Source organism: Podarcis gaigeae, assembly GCF_964106915.1.
Source record: "Podarcis gaigeae genome assembly, chromosome: 10".
NCBI classification, from domain to species: Eukaryota; Metazoa; Chordata; class Lepidosauria; order Squamata; family Lacertidae; genus Podarcis; species Podarcis gaigeae.
The window spans coordinates 27510431-27525722 of NC_139686.1; the positions used below are offsets into that span (position 1 = coordinate 27510431).

At 41.8% G+C, this 15292-nt stretch overlaps 1 protein-coding gene and 1 long non-coding RNA gene across 8 annotated transcripts in view; one reads left to right on the top strand and one right to left on the bottom strand.

The window, feature by feature from the left end:
* The window catches only part of MYH9 (myosin heavy chain 9), a 73662-nt gene that overhangs the window by 10098 nt on the left and 48272 nt on the right, over nt 1–15292 (bottom strand). For all 7 annotated transcript variants that reach the window (XM_083699798.1, XM_083699797.1, XM_083699801.1 and 4 more), the window contains 17 exons: nt 14503–14676; nt 13839–14012; nt 13167–13281; nt 10709–10902; nt 9676–9797; nt 9170–9239; nt 8414–8574; nt 7679–7787; nt 7307–7438; nt 6480–6686; nt 6095–6232; nt 4126–4249; nt 3224–3395; nt 2378–2590; nt 1678–1822; nt 988–1194; nt 416–520 (listed from right to left, as the gene is read on the bottom strand). In XM_083699798.1, coding sequence (XP_083555924.1) covers nt 416–520; nt 988–1194; nt 1678–1822; nt 2378–2590; nt 3224–3395; nt 4126–4249; nt 6095–6232; nt 6480–6686; nt 7307–7438; nt 7679–7787; nt 8414–8574; nt 9170–9239; nt 9676–9797; nt 10709–10902; nt 13167–13281; nt 13839–14012; nt 14503–14676 — 2562 coding nt within the window. The remainder of the gene's footprint in view (nt 1–415; nt 521–987; nt 1195–1677; nt 1823–2377; nt 2591–3223; nt 3396–4125; nt 4250–6094; nt 6233–6479; nt 6687–7306; nt 7439–7678; nt 7788–8413; nt 8575–9169; nt 9240–9675; nt 9798–10708; nt 10903–13166; nt 13282–13838; nt 14013–14502; nt 14677–15292) is intronic.
* On the top strand, nt 2575–13157 carry LOC310826330. Its single transcript, XR_014555754.1, has 4 exons — nt 2575–2703; nt 5017–5121; nt 10451–10578; nt 10946–13157. It is a non-coding gene; the product is annotated as an uncharacterized lncRNA (long non-coding RNA).

Genomic DNA, 15292 nt, shown 5'->3' on the forward strand with positions numbered 1-15292 from the left:
TAATCGGGTTTATATATTAGGTTTGCATTTTGGAGTAAAGGTAAAGGTACCCCTGACCGTTAGGTCCAGTCGCGGACGACTTGGGTTGCGCGCTCATCTCGCTCTATAGGCCGAGGGAGCCGGCGTTTGTCCGCAGACAGCTTCCGGGTCATGTGGCCAGCATGACTAAGCAAACCAGAGCAGCGCACAGAAACACCGTTTACCTTCCCGCTGGAGCGATACCTATTTATCTGCTTTCGAATTGCTAGGCAGGCAGGAGCTGGGACCGAACAACGGGAGCTCACCCCGTCACAGGGATTTGAACCGCCAACCTTCTGATTCACAAGCCCTAAGCTCTGGTTTAGACCACAGCGCCACCTGCGCCCCTGCCACATTTTGGCGTAGCGAACTGATTTTTCACCTATTAAAGCCTCACCTGTGTGTCCTGTAGCTGAGACTCCAGCGTAGAGAAATCTTTGGCCAGTTTAATTGACTTGCTGTCAGATTGATTCAGAAGACCAGTGACGTTGTCCAACTCAACCTGAAAAATTAGAAAAGTTGAACCAATCCCATTAATAAAGAGTTTCAATTTACTATCCGTTTTCCCCTCTGTAAAGCAGGAGAGAAACTGCATCATCATCATAAATCACTCCATACTAGTTAAGGCTAAACAACAGGAGTTTTAGGCACTTGATGCCCATGAGAACTACCACCCACCACTTCAGCTATTAGCTTACTGTCCCCTAGTTGGTGTAAAGTTAATCAAGGGGTAGTGGACTAATTCACATTATCTCCAAAAGAGCTTATTGTTTAATGCAAGTTACTGGGGCTGAAAAGTAACAACATAAATAGAGATCATGTTAGAACAGCTAAGAGTCAAAACTTCAGGAGGAGTAAAGCAGCACTGCAGCCCCAACCCAATTCTCCCCACTTCCCCCTCTAAAGTCTGTGCTAAAAACCGGAACACAATGAATAGGAGGGCAAAGGGAACCAACACAGGAAGCTCACCTGCAATTTGTTAACTCTCTCAGCCAGCTCAGTTCGTACTCTCTCCCCTTCTGTGAATTTCACTTGTAGCTCTTGAAGTTGAGTTTCACCCCTCTTCCTCTTGTGCTCAGAGTCTCCTTTGGCTTGAAGAAGAACTTTCACCTCGTTGGACAGCTCAGCACGTTCACTCTCTAGTGCCTGCTTTGCCTTTTCAAGGTTCACTTTCACCTGAAGGAGACGGGAACAGAAAGCTTTAGTGTGGTCTTTGCAGAAAATTTGATTTCACTAACAAATTCATAGCCCATTATTCCAAATTGTGGTCCTGATGCAAAAGACAGATTTGCAATTTGGGCTCAGCATCCCAAACACTATTTGAACAATAAATCTGCAGGTTTCCATAGCTGTACAGGTGATGCTATGAATTAAAGCTTCATCCTCACTTAGGATGTTCATGGCAATAAAGGGAAACTAAAAAGATTCTAGGTAGTTAATACTAATGTTTTCATAAAAATTGGTGGTAAGCAAGAATATGCACAATTCAGCAACACTGTTCTCTCAAATTACAGGTAACTAGCAACTTATGCGCATTTAATTTGAGCGCTTTCAGCTTTACACACTTGGGAAAATGGAAAAATCTCTGGGCAGCTCCCAACAAAAAATAGTAAAAGCACAATATGTTGCACACTAAAAACTTTTCAACATCTCACACACCCGTTTAGTCTGCTCCAACTGCTCTGCCAGTTCTTCCACAGCCTGGGCGTGTTTCTGCCTCATCTCCTGAATCTGTGCCTCATGGGTCTTTGCCTCATCATCCAGAGTCTTCTTTAGAATAGTCACTTCTTGTTCACGTTTTGACCTTTTAAAAAGCCAGATATATTTCTATTAGATAGTAGTTGAGAATGCAGTGCAATACAGTGGTGCCCCGCAAGACGAAAAACCCGCTAGACGAAAGGGTTTTCTGTTTTTTGATGCGCTTCGCAAGACAAATTTCCCTATGGGTTTGCTTCGCAAGACAAAAACATCTTGTGAGTCTTGCATTTTTTTTCGCTCCCCCCCCCCTTTTCTAAGCCGCTAATAGCCTTTAATAGCCGCTAAGCCGCTAATAGCGCTAATCCGCTAATAGGGTTGCTTCGCAAGACGAAAAAACCGCTAGACGAAGAGACTCGCGGAACGGATTATTTTCGTCTTGCGAGGCACCACTGTACGTGTTCCAAGGGTGCAGTTGGAAGCTTGGCACTTATTTGTGGAGCTACTAAACTACAAATTGAAAGGAACAACATGGCATAGGAAGAATAAGTTTTGGAACAAGTTCCACTGGAAGTGTAAAGCTTGCTGAACCCACTATTCCCCTCTATATTTTGAAGAGGTGGAATTGGTCTGAGCAGTATCAAACACCAAACGTTGCAATTACCTGAGTTCCTGCTGTGCTGCAGTCGAGTCCAGTGTGTCCTCTAGTTCTGTCTTGAGAGCCTCAAGCTCCTCACCAAGATCCCGCTTCTGTTTCTCTGCTTTGTTCCTGGCAGCCCGCTCAGACTCCAGGTCTTCCTGCAACTCTGTTATCTGAGACTCCAGTTCACGGATCTTCTTCAGAGCCATGTTCTTCTGAGCAGCTTCCTCTTCCACCCTACACAAGACAGAGACATACTACACCAATGATTTCTGCTTCAATGACCATAAACAGCCATCTTATCTACAGGAAAGTTACTAATGCTGCGATTCTACACACTTAAGTTGCAAGTAAGTCCCAGCGAATGCAGAAACAGGTTAGGGATGCACTGCAACAAAAGTTAGTGTTGAATGCTAACCTGACAACACACCAATGCTCTGGCCTTGTTATAACCATAGTTGGCTTGTACTAGAAATGTTTCGTTTCAGCCTCCAACACAAAATAGAAGGTCAATAGGAAGTTGGAGAGGTTGAAGTGGGAGACTACAGCTTAATTTATGGCACAGAACTTCTATGGTCCACAGCACAAGCCAACTATTTACTTTATTGCTGCCTCCTGATCTTATCAAGCCATGTAGACCAGGAATTTCTGCAACAGATCCCATTTAAAAATTAATTTCCTACCAACACAACATTTGCAGTTGCATGAAACAGGGTTACCAGCTAAAAGTCTTAGACACTTAAACTGAGGCCATTCGTTCCTAAAACCATTTAGAGAAATCTCAGGATTATAGCTAAAAGAACACAAAGGAAAATTTATTGCTTTTCCTAATTTCCACGTAGACATTTAATTCCATGACCAAGGCCTTACCTAGCTAAAGCTGCTTGCAGCTCTTCCTCTTTTTTTGCCAGCTGCATTTTGAGCTCTGCTATTTGAGCATGAAGTTCAGCTATTTGGTCATGAAGATCTGTAGAGTCTCCTTCTAGCTTCCTACGGGTCTTCTCCAACTCTTGCCGTTGCTTTTCTTCTCGGCGCAACCGTTCTGATGGAGAGAATAGAGCTGGGTCAATGGTTCATCTTGGCTCTTATAGCCCTAAGTAGTACTTCATGTGAAGAGCCAGAGTGCCAGAACCTGCATCCAAACATGTCAACAATTATGGGCCACAGTAACAGCTCCCAGTTCAGGTACCCATGTCAAAGAGTGAGTTTGACGGTATTGCCCTTCAAATTCCTCAGTGTTCATTCAATCCCCTCCATAAGACTGTTCAGTTAAGGCAGACAGTACTATTTCCAGCTGTGGAAAACCACCACAGGCATTCTGAGCACAATGCTAAAAATGCCCTCAGTCTTTTTTTTTTTTTAAAGTCAAATTAAGCAACGACATTTATGCCAGCTTTATTAGCAATGCCACAAACTTATCTTTTAAAGTCAGTAGTAGAAGCAGCACAAACCCCAGTTTTCCAGTATCACCGAATACACAAGAGCAGAAATATTCCCACAGCAGGAGGCGAAATGGAACCAGCTGCTCTTCTCCATTGGTCTGTTTTAGAGGTTTGTTTTTGTTCAAACTAAAGCTAAGCTGGCAGTGTGTAACCTTCAGCCATCCATACACTGAATGGTTCTATTAAACTGATCAATACCTGTCCTACAAACCCAGTGGTATTAACCCATTAAAAGCCAACATGGTCAGAAATGCACAACACTCTGTGCAGAGAGAGATGCTGATAGAGGAAAAGCTGATTAAAGCCACACTCTCTTAAGCCCTTCCCTACCTTCCAGCTCTGTAATCATAGTCTCGTGCTTGTTCTTGAGTTTAGCTAAACTCTTTGACTTCTCCTCTTCCTCAGTTAAGTTACTGGTGAATTCTGCAATCCTTTCTTCCAGTAATTTCTTTTCCTGGGGGAAACAAGGTATGAGTTGTATTGAAGAAACAGTTGAGAATACCTGCAGGCAGTTGAGAATACCTTAACATCCCTTTGCAATGCTTTTGATTTTTTCATTAGAAAGCAAATACCCTGGAAGTGTCACAAGGGTTGAAGATCACCCAAACACAGTGGAATAGCCACCAATACTACTCAGGCTCCACATTTTATTAAAAGATAGCAGTGTTTAGTTTTGATGCAAACAGCCTAATGTTCTCTCTGAAGCAAGCGGGCATTTGATAGCCCAATTCTTACTCAGCACTGGAGTGCTGCAATCTAGTTTGTGTTCTATTTAGGTATTCAGTACTCATGAGCCTGGGGTAGTGTTGAAGGAGCAGGGCTAGTCTTGGCCATTCCCACTGACTCCTCCATGTGTGTGGTACCTACTGTAATGAAGGCTTGAACAGAGATACAGCTTGTCTGGATCAGGAATCCTGTACTGCGCTAACAGCCACAGGAATGAACTTTTAAGAGAGCTCAACTGTTTGGCTCACCTACTTCCCCAGGAAGATTACTAGATACCTCTTGACTATATGATGAAGATTTATATGCTGCTCATGGTGTCTCTGCTTCCCCAGGTCTCTCCCCCACCCCCCGCCGCCTCCAACAGGGCATGGGTCAGAAAGCACGCACATACATATTTGCTGGGTAAAATAAATAAGTCTTGAAAAGCACTTAGAAATGAAATATTATGTTGGAAGAGTGATGCTTTCCCCTACTTCCTCTATGTACTTTTCACAGGACAAAATGTAACCATCCTCACCACCTCATTACCAAGGGTCGAGTGAAAGCAGGGTAGCAAGAGGTTTCATGAACACCAAAGGAAGACCTCAAGGATGCCATATGGTGAGGCCATACTGATGTAATAAGCAGATTCAAGTTTTTAAAATTTGTTTTGTTCAAAAATAGATCTGGGTTTGCCATGATCACCCCTTTTCTAATTTCTTTCCTTCTAGCTCGTGAATGGAGGGAAAAGATCATAACCCTTAGCATTCTATCCACACCAATGTTAAGGTTAATTTCATTCCAGCAAACCAAGAGAAAACATTACTTAAGGTAGGTATGAAAAGAAAACTAAAGAGTGCAAATTGGGCCATTTTCAAAGATTAGATAACTATGCCCTGGTTGGGGGAAGAGGCAGCTCCTTATATGCTCTCTAGTTTTAAAGGAATTGTGAGTACTTGTCAACCACTAATGTTGATCCATTTTTTCTACTAAGTAGTTCTGCCTTGCTTTTTCAGCTAAGGTACAGTTATTCAGACATTATTCTATGTATTCCTGGGCTCATGCAAACTGCAGCAAAAAAATCTGATTAATTTGCAAAGGGCTGGTGTGTGGGTGGTCCTGCTGTTCAGCACAGGGGCTGAATTAAAATAGTACTTTGACTCTTCCAGTCCTTTGATAGGGTTCTTCAAGAACAGACTTGCTAAATTAAAAAATCATTTTACTGGAACCAGTACAACAATATGTTATTTTCTATCCAAATTAGAACATTCCGATTTGGACACAGCTATGATTTCCTAATAGCTTGCTCACAAAAACTCAGCTGCAACTCTAGATGAAGCTGGGAGTGCCAGGGGTGAGGGGAAATCCCAGGTTGCATGGACTCTTTCAGAAAAGTGATATGAAGATGGTATCTGTCCAGTAGGCCAATGAAATTGCACGTGGATAGAATATCAGCTCCTTCATGCAAAGTGTATCTTTAGTAATCTCTGTTAGGTGGCACCAACATGCCAAGAGCACCTCAGTTCTCATGGATGCTGTCTATATTTCCTTCCTCCTATCATCCCACTACATGGGAGCTCTGTTTCTGCTTTACCTTGGCCAGTTTGCAGTTCTGATCTTCAAAAACTATCAGATCTTCCTCCAGCTTCTTCAATTTTGCTTCAGTGGTCACTTTCTCCAGCTGTAACTTTTGTCTGGCACTTTCCTCTTCCTCCAATTGCTCTTCAAGTTCCTGTACAAGGAACAAGAGAATATATGCATTTATTAGCTAGATAAGCATTGGACTGCTTACCATACTTTTAAAATGGTCACGAGGCCATACATGGGTCTATGCGTATCAACAGCTAGTCATAAGATGAACAAACAAACATGGTCCCAGGGTTTACTTGAAGCAGCATCATTTTCTACACTTCCTACTGAGACACCACTATGTACCAAAGATTCTAACAGCTGCTGAGTGTTAAATTATAGCCCATTACCTGAATGTTCTGCTGCATTTTCTTTTTCTCAGCTTGCAGATGCTGGCACCGCTCCTCCTCTTCCTCCACTCTTGCCTCCAAGTCATGACAGATCTCCTCTAGCTCCTGTTTCTTTGTTTGCAGGCGAGCTCTGATCTCTTCAGCCTCAGCACAGAGTTCAATTTCTGCTTGCAACTGCTCTTGCAGCTGCATCTTCTCTGACATGAGCTGCACAAAACAAACACATCTCTTAAGTCAATCTGAGGCTTCTGTTATTTTACTAAAGGTGGAATCAGCTATTTTTAAAAAAACCTGCTGGATTTTATTCACACAATGGTGCATTGAAAAAGAAGTGGAAGTCTGTGCAGGATATTACACTACACTGCATTTTGAATTAAAAGCTTTATACAATTCCTTCTCTATCAGACATGAAGTTCAGATTCAAACCTGATTACACCTTTGTACATTGTTAGCAGGATGGCCCAGAGGGTCCAAGGCCCATTTTGTGTGCCAGGGCCTGTATTTCCTGCCCCCTTCCACCCTGTTCTTTAAACTTATTAAAAAATAATAACAACTTTGCTTACAGCACAATGCTGGTGAAACCTTAAGCCACCCACTTATAATTTGTCCAGAGGCAGCTATACATATAAATTAGCATATATGCATCCTTCCATGGGCCTGTGCCCAATCTCTTTAGCTTGTGGCCCCAATGTGCAGTATGCTTCAAAGAGCCATTCACTTACAAAACACTATTCAAGATCAGCTATGATGACTGCATGACTTTCAAGCATATATATGTAACCAAGGAGCTGATCAGCCACTTTTATGAAGGACAACCATCTATTCACCTGTGACTGGAGATTCTCCATTTCAGACACTCTGTTTTCTGCAGCCAGCTGCCTTTCCTTGACTTTGACCAACTCTTCTTCTTTGGCCAGCATCTCCTCCTCCTGCCTGCTCACTTGCAGCAAAGGCTTCACCTGCAGGGAATCAATTGGAGCACAAGTTACCCACGCTTATCAGCACTTGCTTTGCACAGAGTTTCAGAGCCCTGGTGTCCCTCCCAATGGCCAACAAAGTCCATCGGAAGGAGGGCCAATCCTAAGTATGCAATACAGGACATGGAACTGGAGACAGTGCCTTTAAGGGAGAAGATTACATGCTCTTGTTTGGCTCTGAAGCCTAACTTCCTATCACTGAATCCTTCCTCTGATTAGTACCTTTGTAAACAACCTCCACCATTGCCAGTTGCGAAGCTTCAAGTAGGCAGCACAATTCCTCTGGAGTACCTTCATTGCTGTTAGTTGCTGTTGGCGCTTGGCAAAAGCCCTGTAATGGGAAGAGGTGGGGAAAGCACAGGGTCAGATAAAAGCTAGATACCTACTTACAAAGCCATGTTAAAATATTTCATTTGCTTTTCCCACTATATCATGCCTTCTCCATTCAAACATTATGTTTGCTTTGTTTGTCTTTTACCACTATTTGTGTGAACATTTGATGGGGGGGGGGGAGATGACTCAGTCACCAGTCACTCCATATTTCCATCTCAATCTATTTCTGTCCTGCTGGGTTCATACCACATAGTGGAACAAATGCCACCAGCACTTTTTCATAATATAATTTTGATGCTTTATTCTTGTATTTGTACAAATTGTGATGAAAGTTCCAGAGCCAATTCATTCTTAAGAGTGTGGTAACATTTTACTTTGATTCAAATGTAAGCTTTGCAGTAAAAGAGGGAACTTCAGAAAGCTCAGCATCCTGGAATTTAGATATTCCATCTTGTGTGTACCTTGGAAGTAATCTCTCAAGCTTTCCTGAATTGTTAGAAAATCATGAGCCTAGGCCAAATGGTGTTTTTCAAAGTTATCTAGAATTCAGAATGCCAGTAATTTATTGCCAACTGGATGCAGATGTTAGCTAACAAGAAGGATTATACATTACTTTCAACATACTTTCTAGCCAAGTAGCCTCTACAACACGCTTGGAACCCAATAATGACATCTGTGATTTTCAAATCTCTTTCTTCTTCAAGGTGGGCAAGGACACCTGCTCGGAAAAACACTTTGCTCTGTCCAATTCGGTAAAGGTTTGGATCCAGCTCCAAGGCTTTGATCTAAATGGCAATGAGAAGAAAATATTTATCATTGACTAATAAAGAGAATGCATTGCGGTGTATTTCTTCACACAATAACTGTTCCATGGTGACTTAATGCCACTGAAGAAAATAAAAGAGACCTGAGCTTTCCTGCTGAGATGCTCATACAAAGAGTAATCCAAGGCTGTAATCCTAATTCCTACTACCAGGGAGTAATGCCCACGTAATTCAACAGGACTTGCTCCTGACACGGCATGGTTATGATTGCACTGTAAGTGCATCTTTAAAATGTATGTGGTTTAGGAGCTGCTGCCACCAGTGATTGTTGAAGAGCATGCCCTGAAACATACTCCTCCTTATGAATGAAAAACCCATCAGGAGGTAATGTGGAATTCAGATGCATGCCAGTTCCATCTTGAAATTGCAACAACTTAAGAACACTGCTCCACAGTAATGATTCATTAGTGATAAGCCAAGGTCCAGCAGGTCATCAATAGAAGCACACTTTTGATAAGAACACTAAATATGAATTATTGAAACATCTACCTAATGGATTGTATATTGCTCCCCTAATCCCTTCTTACGTTATCAGCAACAGGAGCAGAGGACTTACCATCAGAACACAGGCTTGCTTTCCATCCATGAACCCTTTGGGAATGGCATTTGGAGTCAGGATCTCATATCTAAAAGGAAAAATGGTACCATTATATCACTAGCTCATATTTGTTTGAATATTTGGCTAGTTTTTTATGAAGCACATGTAAACTCAACGTAACAACCACTATTGTCAAGAACGGTACCCAGTCAAGTCTCAACACACTTAGCAGCAATGCAACTGAAGATCTCTCTGGGGTGTTACCTGATAACACAGACTAAAAGAGTTGCGAAAGTGGTCCTCAAAGCAAGCCCCTGGCCTGCTAACACCATATAACTACTAAGTGGGCCTCTGACACTGCTTGAGGCTGACCGGGTCTTTAAAAGGCCGCCTATGAAGAATAGACTGCTAGCTGGCAAGACAATTCTCTTTACTAACTACATGCAGAGTCCTCTGACAACCTACGAGCACTTCACAGAATGCATTCAATACCATGCAGAGTAAAGCCAATGCCTCAGTTTTACCTTTGTCTGAACTCCTGGAAGACAACTCTGTTGGGAAAGCCTTGCCTGCAGATACGGATTCCCTCCAGTACTCCATTGCAACGAAGCTGATCCAGAACTAGATGTGGATCCAGTTTTCCAGCCTGTGAAGGAAAGACACGTTCTTATTATAGGACATGAGGCAGATGCATGTGGATTCCCTGGTGGTAGTCAACAGGAGCCTTTCTAGCAGCTTATATTGCACCCCTCCAAGAGAAGTCCTAGTCACAATCATCCTTCAACATGCCTTGCAGGCCTTTTCCCATCTGGCCTGGAAGGTTGGGGCCTTGAATAACTCCAGCCTACAAAAGCTGAGGCGACTTAACAGACTCTTGGGCTGGGGTGTTGTTTGTTTGGCGATGGGTTGTTGCTGATGGGTTTTTGTATATTTTAGATCTTGAGGTTTGTGTGGAAATTGTTTAGTTTGGTTGTGTATTTTCGAAATCTTATTTATTCATTACGATTACTTTCGTTATGTTGCAGCTATTTCCCCCCCATGTTGCAAGTTGTCTTGTCCTATTGTGCAAGAAGGCTACACATGCAGTGTTGGATTCCAGGCTGTATGTTTTGTTTATTGTAAGCCAGCCAGCGAACAACAAACACTGTTCCTGTATTTTTTTATGGGGGGGGGGGAGTTTGTTTCTCAACCCCTACTCCCACTGCAAGTCACTAAGGATGTTCTTTAAAATGGAAAGTTAGGGCATAATTAAATACTTCACTATTTTAGTACTAAGTAAATGAAATTATTTCTTATTAGGTTTGCAAAGATCTTTCCAAGTGCAATGAAAAGGTGCCTTCTAATAGTCATATAGTGAGTAAACACAGCATATCTCGCAAAGGATTAACAACAAGAAAAAATCCAAGCTAAAGCAGCCACATACAAAGGCAGGGATACAGCTGTTTTTTTCCTCATTATCCCCTACCCCTAATACAGGCAAGAGTGGCAATCTATATTAATCTTCAAGTCACTTTTGATATGTGAGCATAGTACAATGCTTCTTTTTATATGCATTACCTTCTTCTCATGGTTGGGGATGATGCAACGGACAAAGTTGGGGTTGGTGTTCCTCAGGGTAGCCATCAGCTTGGCCAGTTGCTCCTTGTACAGCTGTCCTACTGTTCGGAACATGCCCTTCCTGGTCTTAAAGGCCCCAGGCAATGCTGTGTCTGACATGCCAGCCACCTGATCCAGCCCAACTATGCGATCAACTAGAGGAAAGACACCAGATTGTTAATATTTTCCCCTAAACAGCTTTGGTGAGAGAATGCCTAACATATCTGGATACAACAAGGATAAAAGGAGTTTGCAGGATTCATTTGCTTCACTCCTCTACAGATGTGGAGGACCAATTCATCATTTGTATTGGGCAAAAACAAGGAGGGAAGAAAGCAGCCAACTATTAAAACTAAGATCCATCTCATGCCTGAGAGATTTTAAACTGCAATTTTATGCCAAGGTCTAGGAGTAAAGTAGAACTGGCACAATGAGTTTGATTTAGACAAAATATTCTCTCTCATGCTTGATGTAACCAAAAAGGAAAATCACTTCTCACAATGCTAGCCCCTACAGACTCAATATTTTCCAATGAATGCAACCAATTCAAGTAATGGAATTATGTAAGACAAAGTTATAGCAGTCAACAGTCAAGCCAAGACTGCACTTGGGAATTTTTTACAGGGTTCCTGCTGTAAAATTTAAAATATTTGATCAGACCTGGTGTAGAGAATCAGATGTGATTTAAAAATCCATTTTTAGTATCAGACAACATCTGTAAGCTAAATATATTAACAAGATTCATTTCTCCTCACTCTGATAAGGAGTTTCTCCCTGGTATATCCCATGGGTCATAAATGATAGAATTTATGAAATCACTGCCCAGTGTGCCATGTTATAATGTGCGTGTGTTTTAGCTGGAACAACTTGTCTCACTGGACACAAGGAGGCAGTTTAGTATTAGCATGTCACAGCAACTGTCCCTCAGTGCTAAAAGCAACTAAGCCTTTTGTTCAATTCTTTTATTTACCAGTTCGCCCTGTGCCATAAAAGAAATAAATTATGTAAGATGATTAAACCCCTCTCTTAATATTACTACAATGGACAAAAGATAGTTCAACCAAAATTAGTCATTCTAATCATCAGAATGAGCCTAATGGGATAGATCAGGTTTTTAAAAAATGCAATCCACCAAACCACTGAATTGTGCACTCAAGCCAGCCACTGCTTCACATAGCTCAATGAGCATGTGGCTGTCAAAAGCTCTTTCTCCCCTAAAAAAATAAGAAAAGACTCAAAGGAAGACCTTTAATACGTCAAAAAAGAGGACTGCATTAGAGACTGAAAGACAAGATCACTGCTAAGGGATAATGTACTTGTGCTTAAAATTATGATGCCTCACCCCCCTCAAAAAAACCAACAACAGTAGAGTCAAGACTGGTATAGAAACAAGTTGTGTTACTGAATGGAATCTTAAGAAAAGTATTCACTGGCAACTTCTCTTAAAGTTGATGGCTAAGCATCAGCAATCTGTACTGAGGCAGCAAAATATGTAATTTCTCTGAACAGAAACTTCATCCAGGGTGATTAGCTGCATCCTTTGGATCAGTAACATTAATAAGTTCTAACTTTAGCCACTGGAGAACCTAATTACTGCTCCTCATACACAAAAATATTCAGGTTAGAGCCACATATGGTCATCACTCCATATGGCACCACTAGCAATAAACTAATTTATACAGTAATTTTAGATAGTTATTTGTATGAATCACTAAAGCAGTACCATCCATGTATTTTGTGTTGCTGTGCCTGTGTGATCACACCTTGTTAACAAGATCAGTTATTTTTCCAAGCCCAAGAGGGTCTACTAGCAAAAAAGCAGAGGGACTGAATGAGACAGACAAGCAGGAATGGCAAAGGGGCAGATAAGATTTATTGGAAGCATTTCTTGCATGGCTCTAGAAGGAATCACACACGACACGACACCCGGGGTTTCTCAGTCACCTGGTTCTAGATGAAGAATAGGAAAGTGTTGATAGAAATAGGCTCTCTGAACGTTCTGCATCTCTGCAACAGAGACGTCAAAGAAAAACCCAAGAAAAGAGATAGTAACAGTGAGAGTCAAAGCAGATAATCCAGAGTGCAAGATACCTAATGGCACTGGAATAAGCAAAGAAATCCTTAGAGGCAATGTTTGGTTTCATCTCATTACATCCCATATTTGGATGCGGTAGAGTACAAGGAACATCGGTTTGAATGTTATTCTGGAATGCTGCCTGTCCCTGACAGTTTGACCCTTTTCCAATCTCTCCTCAGTTCAGGAACAGGAGGAGGATAGTATTCAGAGTAAAGCATACACAAGTTTTGGATCACACTGATCACTGACATTTTAAGGGAGTAGAAAGCCCCTATATATAAAGTGCTTGAAGATATTGGATAAGCACTCTAAGAAAAATATGCAAGAAATCTGGTTACATACCATCTTTCCACAGTTCAGAAACAAATTTATCAGAGGACTGGTGTAGCAGAGTAGCAATGTTGTCATTAAGGGGATCCATGTTCTTCATCAGCCACTCATCAGCTTTGTAGTCAACCTAGAGAAGAAATTAATTCATTAATATTAGCTACAAAAGATTAACCTTGCCTCAGTATTGAGTAAAAAGAGGCAAAACTATGATTGCCACACTCTTGAAATGGAACATGATTCTAGAAATACTGTACTAAGTGGTGAAGCTTAATTTTAGTTTATTGTATGATTTAACTCAGAGTAGATCACATAAGTCAATGGGCTTCAAGTCATGACAAACTTAAGTTACTGATTTCAGTGGGTCTATTCCAGCTATGACTTAGTTGGATACCACCAATGTGAATTATCCAGAGCACCTCAGAAGTGCTAGTCAACAAGTGCTTAATCTGCCACTGTAAGGAGAAGAACGGAAAGGCTGGATCCGCAACAGTTCATGTGCCTTGCCATTAAATGGAAAGCTGTAGACCTTTATGGGAGCACACTGCTTCCTTTCCTAATGTGGAACTTGATCACTACATAGCTTTCACTAGCCTAAAACAAACCCTCAAATCAGCAGGACCTAAATTGTCCACAGTTCAGTAGCACCTCTTTGCTTTTCTTTCTACTACAAATACAAAGGCTTACCTTGCCAGCATAGTGCATAATGCAGAAATCAGCTTTGTCTTTTAGCTGCTTTGGCTTCTGAAATTTGGGATGAGTGCCTTGCTCCTGCACCACCTTTTCCACAAAGCTTTTATCAGTAGCTTTGGGGAACCAGCATTCTTCATCCAGTAGGGCCAAGATGCCAGGAGGTCCAGCCTGTGTTAAAAAAAGAAAGCAGGTGGAAATCAGCACTGCTATAAAGATTCATGGTTTTGAACAAGAAAAGCGCACAAAATGAAATCTATCAATTGCTCTTAGCAAAGCAGCTTTCCAGATTGGCCATAAGCAGTCTCTAAACTATCCCATTTCTTGCTCCTTTTATATGCTACTTTTGAATTCTACATTTAAATGAGTTTTTGCCAGTTTATTCAAATTAAATTTATTATCTTTTAATTGTAACCTAGTGCCTTCCACCACGGAATCCAAGGCTGCTTACATGCTGTTCCCCGGCAGTTTCATACCTAGGAACTAACCACATTCAACTACCTCCGCTGCAGCAAAGTGGTGGCCTCATAAGCTCATAGGCCACACTTATGTAGATAAATTCAGCTTCTTAGCATAAATCAAGAGGTTTGTGCATACGGGCCTTAAGCTCACTGCCATAACTGTTCTGTACTACCCAGGACACGATGCATGAGTCACTCACCGGTTTTTCTATAAGATCAATGCAGGGCTGCAGATCCAGGCCAAAGTCAATGAAGTTCCATTCTATGCCCTCACGCTGGTATTCTTCTTGCTCCAGGATGAACATGGTGTGGTTGAAGAGCTGTTGCAGCTTCTCATTCGTGTAGTTAATGCACAGTTGTTCAAATGAGTTCAGCTAATTCCGGAAAAATAGAACAACACAGGTCTAGGTGAATGATACCCACCAAATGGTTACCTACTAGTATCCCCATTTCTGAACCAACATTCAACTACAGTTTCTCCACTGCCTTATTTACTGAGATGAAGAAGGCATCTTGTTAGGTGCTTAGCAGCACTCATTTGAGCATCAATTCTAAACTTGGAGCAGCAGACATCTGCTCTCCACTTAGCAGCAATCCTGCATGCCAATTCTTACTTTACTGAAAGAAAGAGTATTTGACAGCAAACATTATATTAAGGTTATTTATTTTGTTCCAAAATCATTTTTAAACACAGTCATTTTGGATTTTCCAGGCATACCAAGACCATAATATTACATCTAACACTGAAAAACTAGGATCGGACCCTAAGTTTGCTCATGTTGGCTGAAGTGTCCCCTGAGGGAAGTTGCACTCTTAATGCTCCCACCAGTAGATGGGGGAAACGAGATTTGCCAATTCCCATCCCATGCACCCCCTTTCCCCCCTGGTCTAGAGGGTTGGGGGGACCTCTGGGTACAATAAGATACAGTGCAGGGAGGGGGGTGATCAGCAAAACTGTCTGTTCCTCCTTCTGCTAGAGGGATGCTCTGC